At 37.9% G+C, this 19,078-nt stretch overlaps 1 protein-coding gene across 1 annotated transcript in view; it reads right to left on the bottom strand.

Annotated features, from left to right (window-relative positions):
• The window catches only part of Nbea (neurobeachin), a 583,161-nt gene that overhangs the window by 256,642 nt on the left and 307,441 nt on the right, over positions 1 to 19,078 (bottom strand). Inside the window, 1 exon segment of the mRNA XM_052180490.1 lies at positions 9,751 to 9,815. Within this exon segment, the coding sequence (XP_052036450.1) occupies positions 9,751 to 9,815 (65 nt within the window).

Below are 19,078 nucleotides of genomic sequence, written 5' to 3'. Positions count from 1 at the left end.
TAGCGTAACAGATATTGGTAACACAGAAGATATGTACTCTTAGTTGAGCTGCGTGAGGAACTCATTTCTCTCCAGGTCCTCCAGTCTTTCAAATCTCATTGAATATCACATATATAAATACTAATGATAAAGCCAAGTGAAAATTCCTGAATTCTTACTACTTGTCAGAACATGGAGAATTGACTACATATCAGACTACCTTCCATAAATTCTTATTTGATCCCTGCCTCATTTGTTATCTTAATAGAGGAGCACAATAGCTCCATTTACTTAAGAAATAAGTGTTGTGTTTGACTTTTTAAGAGATCATCACACTAGGTTAGCTTTTAACACCTTCCGGAGTGAAGAAAGGTTAAAGATGCAGAGATAGGCCTTCCCTTTCTCATGCTAAGTGACTATGAGTATGCTCTGTAGTGGTAAATAGAATATAAACAGGACACTGGGGAATCATATGTGCCTGGTTCAGTGTCAAGAAGGAAGACCAATAAGGACAGCTTTCGTTGTTTGCACATTACATTATATGAAATAAAGTGTAGGCTAAATTGGTCTACTGTTTTGTGTTTTAGTGTGTGTGTGTGTGTGTGTGTGTGTGTGTGCGCACGCGCGCGCGTGCGTGCACATGCATACATGCTGGAGCTGTAGGCAGAGGGATCTGGATGTGAGAGGATAACTGGGGAGCTGCTTGTCTCCTTCTACATTGTCTCCTGGGCACATCAAGCTGGTAGGCTCGCACAGTCAGTACTTTGCCAGCTAAGCTGTCTTCCACTAACCCTCATGGAGATACAGCATGTATATACTGAAAAAACTACTTTAACACAGTTTGCTAATAAACTTTTTCATGCATGCATTTCTATTTCTGTAATTTTGTCTTTTTGTTGGTGGTTGCATAATTGGGAAATATTTTCACTTGCTAATGGTACACTGCATTATGATGCTACACTATTATTTGGTTATCTACTCACCTTTTCATTAATATCTGATTATTTGCAATACTGGCTAAAATGAGTAAGCTGGCTGAGAACATTCACCTACACATTTTAACATGGATTTCTTTTTTTTTTTTTATTTTTTGGACTTATATCCAGGCTTAGAATAACTGGGTCATAAAGTAAGTCTATATTTGCTCTGCTAAGATGCTGCACAAGCAGTTTTCTGGAACGATGGGCATTCGGCATGCATAGCATCTGGAGTGTTAACTCTATCACACTGGCAGGTATACAGCATTGAACTGTTTCATTAATTTTCAAAACTAAATTTCTCAAATAAAAAAGATTTTGAACATTGTGTCACATGGTTGTTGACCTTTATACACTGATTTCAGTGATGCCTAACTTTTTGTCCATCCAAATGACATTTTATTACCTTTTAATAGTCGATCTAGTTTCAACTCATGAGTTTGGCTACATATATATATATAATACACAAAGTCCAACATCCTGCAGCTAAAGGAGTTCTATTTTCATCTATAAGTCTGAAATTCTTGTTCTTCCCTTCTTTTGATATTATCATGATGGTAGCATGAACAAGAGACAAAACTAAAGGATGTGTACATGGTATTGTTTTTCTAGATAACTTAAAATCATCTTTAATGAACTATCTCATGTTCATTAATATGTATACATCCAAATTTTATAAAATATGTGATACCTTATAGCCATTTTCTTTTTGTTCAGTCACTATCTGTATACACACGTATGTATATATACATATATATACTTATATATACACATATATACATAGATATACACATGCACAAATATCATCACCCTATCTTCCCTTTTTATGGTGTATCCTGACATTTTTTTTCATCAAATTAGTTGCCCTTTTAGTTTATGTAGCCATCTGTAAAATCTAGAAAATTCCATGTGTGAGAATTAAATGAATGTGAAATGACTGTGAACAGCTCAGTACAGGTCGAGGCAGAATGGAGTGTTGGTATTAACAATGCTACCTCCACACTGTCCCTATAAGCCTTATTTCTACCTGCCTCTTCTTCTCTTCTTCTTCTTCTTCTTCTTCTTCTTCTTCTTCTTCTTCTTCTTCTTCTTCTTCTTCTTCTTCTTCTTCTTCTTCTTCTTCTTCTTCTTCTCTTCCTCCTCCCCCTCCCCCTCCTCCTCCTCCTCCTCCTCCTCCTTCTTTTTTTTTTTTTTTTTTTGATACAGGGTTTCTCTGTATAGCCCTGGCTGTCATGGAACTCACTCTGTAGACCAGGCTGGCCTCGAACTCAGAAATCTTCCTGCCTCTACCTCCCAGAATGCTGGGATTACACGCGTGTGCCACCATCACCTGGCTCTACCTGTCACTTCTGCTGAGAAGATGCTATAACCCATATCATACAAATGCCTCAGCAGACTGAATGTTAGCATACTGCAAAATGTCCGAGAAGCACAAACCACGCAGGTTAAACAGTTGGGATCTTTCTCTCTGACTTGGCCAGTCTGAGATTGGCCAACTGAGGGAACACTGCAGTTCTTATAGGTTCAATTTGTGTAACTGGTACAGAGAACTAAAGCCTTGGACTTGCAAAGGTACTGGAGAAAAAATTTACAAGTCCAAGGAATTCTCAGGTTCGGCTCTTTATGCTTCAAGTATGAAGCACTGAAAAATCTCCCATCAGCTTGCCAAATCCAAAGTACGACGTGGCAAGGGGCCTGCACAGGAAGGTGCTGGTATACCCTGAAGATCCCGGGCCTGGCTTCCCTACTGACTTGTGAGATACAAATGCTTCCCTTTCTTTCACCAGTCTTTCTATCTTTATGTTAATACTGCACCAACTTGGCATTTAGCCTTTATGTTGCAATACAACACTGCCATCTACAAACTTCCCATTGAGAACTCCTCAATTCAGTCAGGGAACAACAACTATAGGGAACAATAACTTAAAATTTTTAAAATACATTTATGGTTAAGGCTCGGGCTGCAAAAAGTCTTAAAATCAAGTAGGGTAAATAAGTTTTCCAACCTAGTTATATTCTATCATAGTCCCTTATAATTTCATAGCATTTTAAATGTTTGTTAACCTCTACAAAATCAAATATAAAGTAACATCATCATCACCAACTAAAAAAATCCTTCAAGGACTTTAGGCATGAATCATCAAGGGGGCTCACGGGACTTTCGGGGAGTGGGGGGCTAGAAAAGGGGAAATCATTTGAAATGTAAATAAATTATATCGAATAAAAAAAAAGAAAGATGCATGGGCAGAGAAGAGTTGTGTATTTATTGATTTTTATGTTTTTCAAAATTATTTTAAAAATTTTATTTACTTATTTTATGCATGTGAGTATACTGTCATTCTCTCAGTCATGCCAGAAGACGACACTAGATCCCATTACAGATGGTTGTGAGCCACTATGTGGTTGCTGGGATTTGAACTCAGGACCTCTGGGACAGCAGTCAGTTCTCTTAACCACTGACCCATCATCTCTCCAGCCCCCTATTATTAGGATTTTATAAAAGCCTTTAGTTTTTATTGTACAACTCTTCTGCATATGTTCAGAGAATATTACTAAGTATTTTGGCTTTGATTTGACTCTTTGGTAAGTATGTTATCATAACATTCCTATTGTATTTGTATACTGAACTTGTATCCCATCTTTTTCTTGATTCATTTAGTAGTTCTAGTACCTGGTTTTGCCTCCTTGGGGTTGCCTGATTTTACGTGATATATGCACCAAGTGACATAAACACCCTTGTCTTGCTGTGGGTCCCAGGAGGAGCATTCATTCTGTCCCAACTAAGCAAAGTGCTGAGTGTGCTTCTGCAGCCATCAGTACATCCAGGTCGTGCTGAGTCTGGTCAAGAGGTGAGCACCATGCAGCAAACCTTGCTGCATCTGCAGCATGCTCACACACAGGTGTGGCCTTTCAGTCTCTGCATGTGGAGCAGCATCACAGAAGTAACAGGTGTGAATATCACACCAGCTATATTTTTGACTAAAGGTTTTCTTGTAAAATTCCTTTCATATGTTGTTGCATATGATATATAAGTCTATGTATAGATCATGCACAAGTTTAAATTGGCTACTAATAGGAAGCTTCCTTTCTTGAAATGTCTTTGATGCTATTGTAAAGGATAGGAATCTCATAAAATGAGCCGAGAAACACATATTTCTGGATGGTCTGGAGTATAAAATTGGTATTTTTATTCCTTAATTACTTAAGACTTTTGTTAACATCCACTTTTTCCTTTTAAGTGAATTTCATTGCTTTTCTTCCATTATGCTACAAATACAGAAGTCTAGATAGTGGCATAATTTATTTATTTGCTGCCTTTTCTTTAAAATAAATAATGCTCTTAAGGAAAGAAAAATTGTAAAAGTTTCACATGCTTAAAGATATACACATAAATGCTATAAACTCCTATTGGCCCTGGCACCAAGCAGTAAATAAATTAATGGCCAGCACTCAAGTCATGAAAACATTCATGGTTAACTAATATAAATTGCACAGAGATCAACTACAATCTTGATCTTGTGTCAGTTTGCTGCTTATAGTGAGGAAGGTGGAGTGCTGGCTGTCCTCACAGTAAGCACCAGAGCCACCCACCTCTCTTACCACAATCTTAACTTGTGCCTGTACGGGTCTGAGTCCTTCTTGTGAAAGAAGTGCTCCGTAGTCACAACTCCGGACACCAGTGCAGCTTTTACGTGATTATCTTGTACTTAGCAATATCCTGCCTATGCTATCTTTGAGTGGTTTAAATATTCTTCAGGTTAAACCTAAATTTCTCAATTATTATTATTATTATTATTATTATTATTATTATTATTATTATTTTAGAAAACTATGTGCAAAAGCATTTCTCTCCATGCTGTAACTAAACAAGTAAGCTGTGCTTTGTAAGCCTGTTGAGAGTGTGTTTTCCACTGTTGTGTAGGTGCCTTTGAGACCTTCAGGGTTACTTGTATGTGTATTATGTTGTATTAATGGTTAAAAACGGTAAAACCCTTTTCCTAGTCTTTTCCCAGATGGGTTTGGAGACTGTTAGAAAATAGTAGTGCTGGCTTTTAAAACAGTATATACAATTGAGGACTTCATCTTTGTGCTCTCTATATACCAACATATGATCTTCTCCACCGAGAACTGGTTTATTCTATTTCCTTGGTTTCTAGAAGAAGGCTCAGAACGTAGGCCTAGACTAAGGCTAGTTAAGACTTACACTTTAAACATTTCTCTCAAAAGTTAAAAGTATCTAACTACATGAGTATCTGGAGAAATTTTTAAAATATGGTTAATATGCAATTCAAACATCATTGAAGATTAGTATGAATATGTAAATGTATGCACTTGAATCTTAACCCCAATCAACCTTGTGAAAAGTAGGACCTTTAGGAGGTTCACAGGTCATCAGGCTGTGGCCTCCTGAATGGATTGATGTTACCACAAGAGGAAGTTTGTTACAGAAACAAGTCCACATACGTCTCGCTCTCGCTCATCCTGTCATTACGATTGCCCCTGGAAGCATGTGGTAAAAAGACCCTTGCCAGCTGCTACAACCTGGATCTTGGACTTCCCAGCTGAGAACCATGGAACAAGAAGGTTTTGTTTATAAACTAGTAGCTCCCAGTGTTATGTTATAACAACTTAATGCTGACTAAAACAAGTTAATGTGAAATGTTATTCCCCTAGTATGTGAAACTTTATTAAATGGGACTTATTTCAGCTTTGAATAAACATATTTTGTCATCAGTGTCTAATATGTACAATTAAAAAATATTGTTATAAATACACAGTAATTTTAGAAAGCACAAGACAGTTTTTACTCATTTATTTACAAAAATCATCACTTAACAATTTATTGCACAAAATAAGCAAAAGAATTGTAAGAAAAAGGTCTTATTGGGGCTACAGATGAAACAACGCAAAGAAACAACTTCTGTTTTCAAGTTTTTAAAGATTTACGGTTCATACTAAACTAAAACATCTGCTCCAGGGACATGGTTTCAGAGCTCAGCTTTGGAAATTGTGTGTGTGTGTGTGTGTGTGTGTGTGTGTGTGTGTGTGTGCCTGCCTACATGTCTGTTGGAGAAACAAACTCAAACAAACCCTTAACAGTTTAAATGTTAACTGACATTCAAACAATGGCCTTGTGATTATTAATGGATCAAGTTCCTCCTCTTAAAAATCCTAAAAAATTAAAAGTTTATCTTTTATCCTTTATAATGAAATGAAATAAAAACTAGATCCTTGTGAGTCTAGGTTATATTATCACTAACCATAAACATCCTGCATTTTCATAGTGAATTCATTAATTATATTTTATATTTCTTTCAGAAGGATGAGTTTATTTAGAAAAAAGATTAATTCATTTAAAAGGATTATACACATCCTACATTTTAAAAAAATGTCTTTTATATGTCTCCTCTTCAATTCATATTTTACTAACTTAAGTTCCAATTATTATTGCCAAGATATTATAGGCAATTTTACACCCCATTAACCTTGCTTTGTTATAATAAAGCCTCTTTGACAGATTCCTTCAAACGATCTAGTGTATAATTCCAGGCTGTCCTGGGTGTGCTTTAGTTTGGTTACACGTTCATTAGCGCATTTTTCCTGTTAATTGTAGATGACTCACACATATTTTCTCTGGCTCTGACTGGTGGACTGTGTTCATGGGTGTAGCTGTTAAGGAGCATAAACATTTATAACAATTTCCACTTGGAGGTTTTGATTTTCATTCCTATGAGGAAAAAATAAATGAACAGACCAAGAAACAAGCTAAGTGAGATCTAGAAACAATGTTCTGTGTCCACACAAATGTGTGGACACAGATGTAAAGTGCTGAGTTTATGTAACACACAGTAGGTGGTCACAGTAGAAGACAAACAGGTAGATGAGATTTTACTCTAAGAAATCAATGGTGATCTATATACTGGCCTCTGGAAACCAGTATTAACATTTTGAATTTGCAAAAAAAAAAATGTCTAATTTGAAGAATGACTCAAACTACAGATAGGAAGCAGAGAATTCTGAGTGTGTGTAATACATAGCAACACAAATGGAGCCTCTCATCCTAAGTGTCTATACCAGCTGCTCTTAGAAGCATCACCTGCATCAGTCTCAATCTTCAGAGAAATAGATACTACCACATTTTGGATCATTCTCTAAAATAATGTCTGGGTATATATGGTTATGTTAAACACTTAGAGTAAAAGCATTTTCCAGTGGAAGATCTGATATTTGAACTTGGCATAAATAACACGTGTGTACCACACCTGACTAGGCACTGTGAAAACACTCATAAATAAACAAAACAAACAAGAACCCACACTGCCAGTGAGCAAGTCCTAGCACTAAGCCATGGTGAGTTGGCCCAAGGGGAAGGGACAGACTGGGTAGCTCAGAAGTGTCCACTTTACAGGCTCAGTGAAGAGACAAGCGAGTGTATTCCAGCCTTCTTCCCACCTACCTCGGACTGTAGGGGACAACACTACAAGTATAAAACAGCTGCTAGTACAGGCACACCCAGACCACTCCACTCTGTGCTTTCCTTAGTCATTTCTCTGTCTTTGCAACACTGGCCATTTTAATAATCTGCTCACTCCTCTTCTTAAGTACTTACAATTTCTAATACGCACTAGGGGATTATTCCAGGTTCCAGAGATGTGGTGGTCTATAAGACAGCAAATAAAATCTAGGGTAGAAAGCTGTAACCTGGTAACAAAGATGACCTGAGATTATGCCATGCAGTAGGGTTGTTCACAGGAATGTCTGTGACAGGGTTGGATCTGAGCTAACTCCAGAAGATAGAGAGAGGCAAACATGGAGATGTGGGTGAAGAGAGGGCCTCACAAACTGTGAGCTTGCCTTTGAGTTTCCACTCACCTAAAATCCTTTCAGCTTGCCTTCCAAAGGTGCCAAGATCCAAGTACTTTGATACCTACTGAATTTGTAATTGGGATCACACAGATCTATTGTAACCCAAAGCAAAAACCACCTCTCATCCAACCCACACTGCTCCTGCACTGCTCGCCCTGCATGAGCTGCACTGCTATTATCAGAGCCAGAAGACTGGCTGTACTTGTTCTTGTTGTTTGTTTGTTTTCTCTTCCCTCTTTCATCACAGTCTTGTTGCTCTGATTTTCAAATGATACTTTACAGTGACATCAGCCTCAAAAACATGACTAAAGCCTCACAGGGCAGTCTGGTTTGTTGATGAGCCCTTGAATCTTACATCACAGTGCATGCTACCCTAACTAAGCCTCAGTGATGACGTCCCAGCACCCGGAGTACCACAAGTTCTCTCCTGACAGGACCCTGGGCTGCTGGAATCTGGTGGCAGTAGATCCAAAGCTGTGGGATGACTGGAAAGACCACAGCAGTATACCTTGCCTCTGGGTTTTTGTTCTACATCATAACAATAGTCTACAAGTTCTTGATGTTTTAAGATCTTGTTTGATTTTTTTTTTGATAGTAGCAAATTTTTCTAGCATCAGTATTTTTCTGCCAATAAATATAATCTAATTAAAAGCATAAGAATTTCAGCTCTCTTATCTCTTACAATGTTATTGACAGAAAATCATCTTTTCGTTTCTGATGCCTGGCAGAGTCTGGAAGAGGGTCTGGCAGAGTCGAGAAGAGGGCATGATCCCAGTACCTGGAGCTACAGATGCTTGTGGGCCATCAGGTGGGCGAAGGGGAGTTTAATCTGGGTTCTCTGGATAATGAGCCTGTGCTCTTAACCTCTGGTCCAACTTTCTTCCCGTATTACCAGTTCTTATAATTTCCTTCACTCTTTACCCTTCAGTAATGATATAACTTATTTTAAATTTTGGAACTATCTTGGGGTGAAAACATTGTTCACTGACATCAAAGAAAAGAATGTGCAATGAGATACTGTATAAACAAAGGCAGTTTCTCAGGACACAGAGCAATGATGGAAGAATGCATAGTGATGCTAAAAACTGAATTTTGTTGCTACATATAAACTATTTCTGATAGATCATTGTTTCTTAATGAAAAAAGGAAGTTTAAAAACTGTAGCCATTACTGCTGTATTACGTAAAGTTTATTCCATAATATCAAGCATCAAACCAAATATGTAATAATCATTTTCCACAGAATGCACTATATAATATAGAAAATTCAACTTGTAGTGGTTACCTGTCTCAGGTTGATAGAAACAGCACTTATCAAAGGGTGACACATCTAGCAACCTTTATGTGTATATCACCCATAAAGCACTGCAAAAATCATAGTAAACACCACTCAAAAGAGTGATAAATACAATAATGGTTTCAAATAAAATTTCTCTCATAGCATCATTAACAATGGTAACAAGCCACTCCTAGCTAAGGCTGTTAGACCTTCTGTATTGAACATCCCTTGTACTTCCAGTCAGGTACCAATTACACAACAGGATCAGATGAAGTCACTTCGGGTGAACTGATGAGGGCTCAAGTGTAAACACTGAGCTTAGCCTGAAAACAGATGGGGTGGCAGATGGGACTGAAGACTGGGTTCACTTGATCTGCCCAACACAACCTCACTGCTCAGGAAGATGTGGCTCAAATCTCACAAAACTATATCTACTATCATTATTTCATATATGCTTTGTCCTCAAAACTAAATACTTAACTTTTGTTAAATCTAACTTTTGTTAATTTAAAATTCAAGCCTACATGTTAAATTATTGAATCCAAAGCTTTTTTCTAACAAATTTTAGAACAGATGGTATGGGAGCACAATTGCCTGGTGGAATTAAATGCTGACTGTCTAGTTGCCCAGAAAGTGTAAAATTAATTACCTTCCTTCATTGATGAGTTCAATAAATGCAAGGCCTGCATTCTTCTGGATAGAGTTCTGCCATTCCTAAAGGAATAAACCAAAGCAAGTGTAAGAAAAATGAACATGCAAACAAAATAGCAACTAGTTAAGGACCATGATGACACTTTTACTAACGTCCACAACACTTTGTTTTCAATAAAGCTTTACAACAAGTGTCATTTCAGATGGAAAAAATTAAATGATCCTGATTCACAGTTTAGAAGGTGGCTTTTGGTTGCTAGAACGCTGACATTTGCTGGAAAGTAAGACAGTAAGTAAGGTGTCTGCTCAGCATCAAGCTTCCTTCCTGGAAAGAATAAATGACCAACAGAGGCCTGAAGCTATGCACAAGAAAAAGGTAGTTTAGACTACTGAAGTCTTTAATCTATGGTATAGAGTTTTCATTAGAACTGGAAGCAAGCTGGGTGGCGGTGGCGCACACCTTTAATCCCAGCACTTGGGAGGCAGAGGCAGGTGAATTTCTGAGTTCGAGGCTAGCCTGGTCTACAGACTGAGATCCAAGACAGCCAGGGCTACACAGAGAAACCCTGTCTCAACCCCCCTAACCTCCCAACCCCAAAATAAATAAATAAATAAATAAATAAATAAATAAATAAATAAATAAATAAATAACTGGAAGCAAAATTAGAACTGCCTTTATACATCTGTGCTTTTATGCACCTATGTGTTTTCATATCTATACTTTTATGCATCTATGTACTTATGAACATGTGTAGATACAACTGTGCCTTTATGCCTCTATACATTTATGTTACTAAGCATTTAGGCATTCTATACATTGATGCATCTACACCTTTACACTACCTTGGGAATAAATTGGTCTATTAAGGTTAACATTCTAAAAGACTAAAACAGCACAGAGCTATACATACATTTGTTTCAAATGTGCATCACAAAACTTAATAGTAAAAATATTACTCTAGCATATCCTCTCTTTGCTAATTGGAGCTTAGCTAAATTTGCCAAATGCCTGAATCTGGCGGCCCACAGAGGAAAAGACGCAACTACCAACACTAACAATTCTCATCCAGTGTTTTTGGATTAGAAAAGAATGCTGATGGTTTTGTATTTTTCCCATGAAAAATTTGTACTTTAATTTAAAAAGCTAGTTTTGGCTTTTGGTTTATTCAAGTTACTTTCTTTGCTTTTTTTTTTTTTTTTTTTGTTCCGAGACCAGACTGGCCTCGAACTCAGAAATCTGTCTGCCTCTGCCTCTGCCTCCCAAGTGCTGGGATTACAGGCGTGCGCCACCACCGCCCGGCCTCAAGTTACTTTCTTACTTGGCCAGTAAGTTCTTTTTTTATTGAAAATTCTATTTCTTTCAGTAGTTCTACAAATATTCTCACTAGTACTATCAATATATACATACATATATAATTTATTAATTACTCAACTCACTCGTTTAAAAATCCTATCACATGACTTATATTTTTTTTTTTGCACATGGAAAATAATTGATATTTTATAACATTTTTGACAGCATAAATGGTATGGTGGTATAAAGATGTACACTTTATTTTAATATAATGCCATTTAAGTTTTGAATCAAGTTGATCTCACCTTATAAGTAAATTCAATGCATGTCTTTTTTGAATGATTATGATATAGTTATTATTAATAATGTTACTGTAAATTAACTGCAGCATAGAAAAAACTTTATTTAGCTCATCATATAAAAATCTATGCTTTTATTTATATATGAAATAATGGCTACTCAGCGTTATTCAACTTCCCTGACCATAAGTTCAGGTTCACAACAAAACAAAACAAAATAAAAAATAACAACAACAATAAAAAGCAAAACAAAAAATGTTGCATTCTGTGCATAAGATGAGCACAGTAAATCTTTTGAAAACTATATAAAAAGTCAGAGCTAAGGTAAGGATGCTGATATTTAAATATAAGCCAGCCAATGGAATAAAAGAAACATAAGACTTTGTTTAAGAAATATGCATTTAACACAAGTGTTGCACACACGTATGTGTGCGCACAAACACACACATTTTAAACAGAATGTTAAGATCAGGATGTGGCCTGCTCTACACTACTCTACAGTGTGTGAAATGGACTCTTTCTTAGGCTGTATTTTGCCTCAAGGGACTCCTGCACAACACCCTTTATGAGTGGAGGAGCAGCACCAATGCATCCTGCAGGACGCATGAACAACTACATCACATCTTTGTCTTTGTGGAAAACATTGAATTTCAAGTTGAAATGCTTGCAGAGGACTACCAAGTCTTTAGAACAGTTTCATAAGCATTTTAAACACGTCTTTGTGAATGCATGAAATTTCCTTAAGATGAGGGACTTTCTTGGGAACTGGATCTTGTGTGCAGACCATTTGAAGTGGAACACTTTGAAGACAATACGTTCCAGACAGATGGTGACGAGATCCCTATGTTCTTCGATGGCCGTGAGATGACCATTCGGCAGCTCGGGCGAGAACAGCATTATTTCCATCAGTTTCTCCTCATCTATGTCAGCTCTACCACGTACTCACTCCTTCATCTTTGTATAAAATTAAGAATGCCAGCCTAATCCTTAGATAGTTAATCCAGCTTAAACTTTAAAAAACATCATAAATAGTAGAAGGAAAACTAGAAGGGCAAGATTAGATTTAAAGTATTCTGAAAATTGATTTTATATTTTCTGTATCTGCATCCTTAAGATCTACTTAACAATAACTCTCATCATAAGTGGTGGTAGTCCTTAAAATCTTCAAAGTAAATGCTCATTGTAACTGATATGATGACACTGAAAAATCTGAGCAATAAGTTACTAAAGCTAATAACAAGAAGTGAAGCAAAGAATAATGTGTAAAATAAAAACAAGAGAGCCCACTTGTTTTCTGTGAATGTGGAAGTATGCTTTTACTGCCCACTTGACTAGTGGAAGAGACCTGGAAAAGGCCTCATGTGTGACAATCACTCATTCAGACGGGGCTGCGGGCATGTCTGTGTGCACTGCCCTGCATGCTGGTAGACAGAGAGCCCAGCCTGCTGCTGGCAATGCTATCTACCACTAGGCAGTGGCCTCTCCTTAAACAAAGGCTAATCACAAGTTAGAGAGCAAGCCAACAAACAGTTTTCTCCCATGGGTTTTGCATCCACCTTCCTGCTTTGAGTTCTGTTCTGGCTTCCCTAACAATGAACTGTGATTTAGAACTGTGAGAGGTATTCCTTTTCATCTCAAGATGCTTTTGGTCATGATAAACTAATGACTATCTGTATATATGTACAAAGTATCTTAAGCATATTTCTTTTTTGCCTTTTCATGGCTTACTTTGAACATTGTACCAAAATCTTAAAGGAAAAGATAAAGTAAAAATTCCCCTCCCCCAAATCAATAATTAACTTAGAAAGATTACTACTATAAAGTATAATCATGGGAAAACAAATAGGCAACATATAAATATACCATATACTAATCATTTGAAAATAAACATGAGGTCACTTACGGTGTTAGATGTTCACAGTTAAAATAAAGCATATAATTATAAAAATTTCACCAATATATGATGTGTTTCATTTATACTTACAATAAAAAGTCTAGATTTTTAAATAATGTTTTAAAGCAATGACTTTCCCACCTGTTACTATGTATAGCATATATGCTGTCATCACTTGGCATCTATGGTAGATTGTCCTAGAATCCCACAGGAATACCAATATTCAGGGATACTCAAGCCCCTCGTGTAAAATGTTATATTATCTGAATATAACATGCACACATCCCTGGGTGCATTTAAATACCGGTAGATTTATAGTATTTAGTATACAGTGATATAAATGCTATCTAGATTTTGTCCAGAATAACAACATAAAATTTGAACATGTTAAGCATTAGGGCACATGCTTATTAGAGGAAAAAAGTCTATCAAGAGGATATTACAATTGCAGACATTTACTCACAAGCCAAAAGCACATCCGATATCATTGACCCTAATGGAGTGATAATGGGGAACTTCAATACCCAACTCTTACCAATTGATAGGGCATCCAGACAAAAATTAAATAAACTCTGGAGTTAAATAATAACATAAATTAAATGGACCTAAAAATATTAACAGAACATTCTAACAAACACTGAAGAATGTTTTTGTCAATCCTTTCCAGGACTAGGGCACTCTCCTCTCTTTGATGTCCAACAAGGACATCCTCTGCTACATATGCATTTGGAGCCATGGGTTCCTCCATGTGTACTCTTTGGTTGGTGGCTTAGTCCCTGGGAGCTCTGGGAGTACTGAGTGGTTCATATCGTTGTTCCTCCTATGGCGCTGCAAACCCAGTCAGCTCCTTGAGTCCTTTCTCTAGCTCCCCCATTGGGGACCCTGTGCTCAGTTCAATGGCTGGCTGAGAGTGTTCCCCTCTGTATTTGTCATGCACTGGCAGAGCCTCCCAGGTGAGAGCTATATCTGGCTCCAGTCAGCAAGTACTTGTTGGCATTGATAATAGTGTCTGGGTTTTATAACTGTATATGGGATGGATCACTAGGTGGGGCAGTCTCTGGATGGTCCTTCCCTCAGACTCTGCTCCACACTTTGTCTCTGTATCTCCTTCTGTGGGTATTTTGTTCCCTCTTCTAAGAAGGACCAGAGTATCCATACTTTGTTCTTCCTTCTTCCTGGGCATCATCTGGTATGTGAATTATGTCTTGGGTATTCCAAACGCCTGTGCTAATATCCACTTATCAGTGAGTGCATACCCTGTGTTTTCTTTTGTGATTGGGTTACCTCACTCAGGATGATATTTTCCACTCAGCTATTAAAACAATGAATTCAGGCTGTATTGTCAAAAATTAATTAAAAAGATTGTGCAAATTTCATTTGAAAAATACCTAGGAATATGTGAATTACTCTACACAACCCAAAAGTATACTTTCATTTTTAAAAATAAATATCATTATTGTCATCATCATCATCATCATCATCATCATCAGTCTGTGTGATACTGGTGGTATTCATAGGTAGGCTTGTTCCATGGAGTATTTGGGGAAGTTGTTAGGTGTCAAAGGTCTAACTGTGGTGCTTATTGAGATATCAAAGCAGATTCTGGTCACCAGGTTCTCCCTGCGTTGCTCAATCTCCACCAGTTACAGGGCCTCCTTGCTGCTATGCCCTGCGCTCTTACCTGAACTCTCCCCCTCGTGGCTGGACTGCCATTCCCCAGTATGTTCTTCCCTATATAATCCAGCCCTTTCAGCTACATCTCCTTTTTGTCCTTGTGGGTCTCTTGCCCTCTTGGCTGATGCTCCTGGAGACTCCTCCCCCATGCCCACTCACGTGTCCCAGTTCCGACATGTTCAGTCTGGATCCTTCCAAATGTCTCTGGCTGTGCTCACTCTCATACCTATGGTGCTCTCCCTTTTATCTACAATAAACCTTCTCCTCCATCATACTTGGCCACATTCATATTCACATTCCCCCTTTTCCTCTTCTCTTCTCCTCTCCTCCTCTCCTCTCCTCTCCTCTCCTCCTCTCCTTTCCTCCCCTCCCTTCCCCTCCCCTCCCCTCCCCTCCCCTCCTCTCCTCTCTTCTCTTTCTTTCATTCAGAAGTGAGATAGCAGTTTTAGGGCTTTGGTTCTCTCATTTCACTACGGGTTATGGGAATAAGAACTGTCTATCATGCTTGTGGTCAAGCCCTGTTACCCACGGATCCACCTAGCTAACCCTAGTTATTTGTCTTTTGATATACTATTAAAAAGGGCTGGCCCCCAGCCTGAGAACAGACATAAGAGAGGATAGACAAATAGACCCGCAGACCTGTTTGAACTGCCTCCAAGGACTGTGTCTCCTTCATGGCTAATACTGCAGCAGAAGCATTTTCTGGATCCATTTCCAAAGAGCATTCCACAACCATTCAGTCTTCAGAGCCACATATACATGTGCTTGATTATATTAATTAAACATCTCAGGTCATGTGTCTTTTCATTCGGACTCAGTGCCTTCAAATTTAGATGTGATATCTGCAATGCTGTAGATGACCCTAACCTCCTGGGGACCAGAAGCATGTCACTAAGGCTTCAGTAACCACCATTATACTAAAAGATAACCACCATTATACTAAAAGACAGTTGCAGGATGCCTATGCACTGAATCACATATGACAGAACTGCACAACGGTCAGGATTTAATGCCATTTCTAAAGGCCCAGAGAAAAACACACAATCCATCACTGGTTTCCTCATATTTATCATCTTGTTACACAGTCTAATGTCCATACAATACTGAGGATATATGAATGAAGACATTTATTAGGGCTCAGCATGTTAGCCTCAGCATGGCCTCAGAACCTCATCTTGGCTTTATTACATCTAGAAAAAAAATCATTTTCTTTTGTACCATCTGACTAAACTAGCAAATTAGAGAAAAAGTTTTTTAAAAATTAAATGTTCAAAGGCCAAATCACTTGAAAGGAAAAGGATTTTCCTCAGTTGTGGCTCCTTTGTGAGTGCTGTTTTTTAAAGCCCTGAGTCACACCCTGACCACACCAGTCACCAAATCCTTTTAGTTAAATATATAAAGTATTTAGAAAAGAACAAAGTCACACAAACCACAAAATAATTCATGCTGAGCAAGTCATACATAGATCCAAGGAGTCATTATTTTAACTTATGTATTTTCAACTTTTAATGAGAACAGGAATGATTTATTAAGCAGACATTTGCTTAATCAGTGCTTTAAGTTAGAAAACACTTAAATACTGATAATATAATTTTTTTCATGAGGTCCCTCAATTTATCTCTTGACACACAAAGCCAAGAGAAGTGCATGTGCATCTGCTAAGCTTTACTGATAGAAACTTAAAGAAATCCTGTGGGTAACACCACTCACTTTTTCTTAGAGTTCTTCTCATGGAAACTTCCTAAAGAGAAATCTGGAAATAATTAGAAACTATTAAAGTACCTAAAAACGTTTGCTTGGAAAAGTTATCAAAGAATGTAGTACACAGAGGATAACTTAGGAGGTCATAAGCATTGTAAGAGGGGCAGGGAGCTCCTCAGCCGCCGCACAGCACAGCACAGCACAGCACAGCACAGCACAGCACAGCACAGCAGATGTGTGCTCTCATCCCATGCTTCCTAATGGAGGAGCCTGTGCGGGACACTGGCCACGGGCTCCTTTGCTAAACAGAGCCAAGGGTCACCACCTTAGACAATCCCTATACTTAAAAATGATATGAATACATTTTGTTAAAAAGATGCTAGTAACTAAATCAATACAAACCACAAGTGAAGAGAGATTCTTACAGTTTAAGATGCACATGGAAAGAAAAGTATCCAAATATAATAAAAATTGTTCTGTGTTTTTAGAATAACAAAAAATTACAACAGAAAATGACAATATCTTCTTGTAACCAAAAATATGTTTTTGAAGAAATGCAAAATTCCACTGGGGGTAGATTAGACGCCATGCCCCTTAGAGTTTAGAGGGTGCCATATGAACTGAATTATCCTTGACAAGTACCTTCAGACATTTGTAATGTGATCTCATGTGAATTTAGAACACATTTTGGACACATACTATTGGCAAGTAATTTTTTTTCAGGAGCTTAGATAAGGAGGGAAGAAAATCAAATATTCCTATTAATATGTTAAGATGGAACTTCCATCAAGTAAGGAAAAGTGTAAAATTAAAAGCATTTAATGAGTTGCAGCAAAGAGAAATATAAGGCACCCAAAATAAAGGTCACTTCCGTTTACGTTCAGTCCCTGTTGCTTATTCTGTCTCAGTTTTCAATGTCTTGTCTAAGTTTGAAAATAAATTTTATGCAAACAAACTACAAAATGATATTTGCATTGAAAACTTATTTTGGCATGAATTAAATCACAGCATGGATACTATTTTACAGTTCCATCTCACTGTGAGGTAAAGTGCACATAATATATACAGACAGTGAGAATGCAAACTGAACTACTTCCGTTAGTCTCTCACTGATGCTCATCATCTGTGGTGGCTGACAGTAAAACAGAAAATGAGCTCTGCGGGCCACGGTTTTAAAGATTCATCCTGATTGCCTGCCTTGGCAGGAAGACAGCCCGCAGACTCGTGCTAATTCTATGGGGATCAGCTCCAATGGAAGAAATGCATTAAGGCCTGCAGAAAAGAACATGCTTTGTACAGAGCTAGGCCCAGCTACTCTACTCTACAGCACTGTTAACTTTTTTCATCAGAGGTCTGACACTTCTATGGTCATTCTACTAAGAGATGAAAATCATGAATTTCAACAGTAGTGAAAAATGTCATTTTATTTTAAGAACCTTTTGAAATGTGCCCTCAAAACCGACATCTGATAACATCTGCAGATCAACAATGATCTGCAATCATGGACTGATAAGTTATCTTCACACTGAAATAGTTAATTTATCCAACTGCACTTGACAGAATGAAAAGCACTCATTGGGTTTCTTAAAAGTGCTTTGTAGAAAGTAACATTACAGATTAACAGAAAATAGTAAGACAGTTATGTTTTAATGTATAGGCCTTTCAGGTTACTTAAATGAGGTTATTTAACCAATAAACTACTTGAAACATTTAAAATTTTCAGGGTTCAAACACTGAATTATTTTTAAAATTTGATTTGAAAATCAATCTAAGAGGCCTGTTTACCCGCTGTCCTGCTGACACGCAAGAAAATGTACTACAGAGACAGCTTACATTTCCCACTCTTCCTTCTAATCAATATCTGAGGCAAAGTTTCATCTCTAGGGCCCCTAATGGCAGGAATTTCTGGAGCCAGCAAATGGGTAATGTTAAACCTACAATTAGAAAAAGAGGCTATCAAAGACACCAGATCCTAATGCAACGTTGCTCTTGCTTCTCTGAACGGCAGTGATAGCCAGGGTTAAGGAAAAGGGCATTTGAAACTATGCCTTGCCACAAAAGCTGCTAGATGTCTGGATTCTTCTCCACCTAAATCATCTGCAGAGCTCCCATGAACTCAGGCTCTCGGCACTGGGTAGTTTTCACAAGCCCTGAAGATGAGCTCCTCCCAGGGCTGGGGCTCTATGTGTTTTCCTCGCCACCGTATCCCTGGCTTCCCATGAACATACTCCTGAAGAATGTAAACTGGAAATCTGAAGGTAAGCTTTTGAAACTGTCTACTCTAGAACATTTAAGACCACTGAAGTAACGCTCTGCTTATCCGGGCTGGCTGGGGCGTTTTAGGTGGACCTCAGGCCGGTTATGACTTAGTTGTGATCACCCTTCTACCTAGGAGACCAGGGATAAGTCAAGTGTTTGCTGTTTGCTCTGGGATGGTTAAAGACCACTGTCTTATGTGGCCTGG

This window comes from Apodemus sylvaticus, chromosome 4 (assembly GCF_947179515.1).
Source record: "Apodemus sylvaticus chromosome 4, mApoSyl1.1, whole genome shotgun sequence".
Lineage (NCBI taxonomy): Eukaryota > Metazoa > Chordata > Mammalia > Rodentia > Muridae > Apodemus > Apodemus sylvaticus.
Note: the sequence above shows the minus strand (reverse complement) of the source record. Positions and strands in the feature narration are given on the sequence as shown.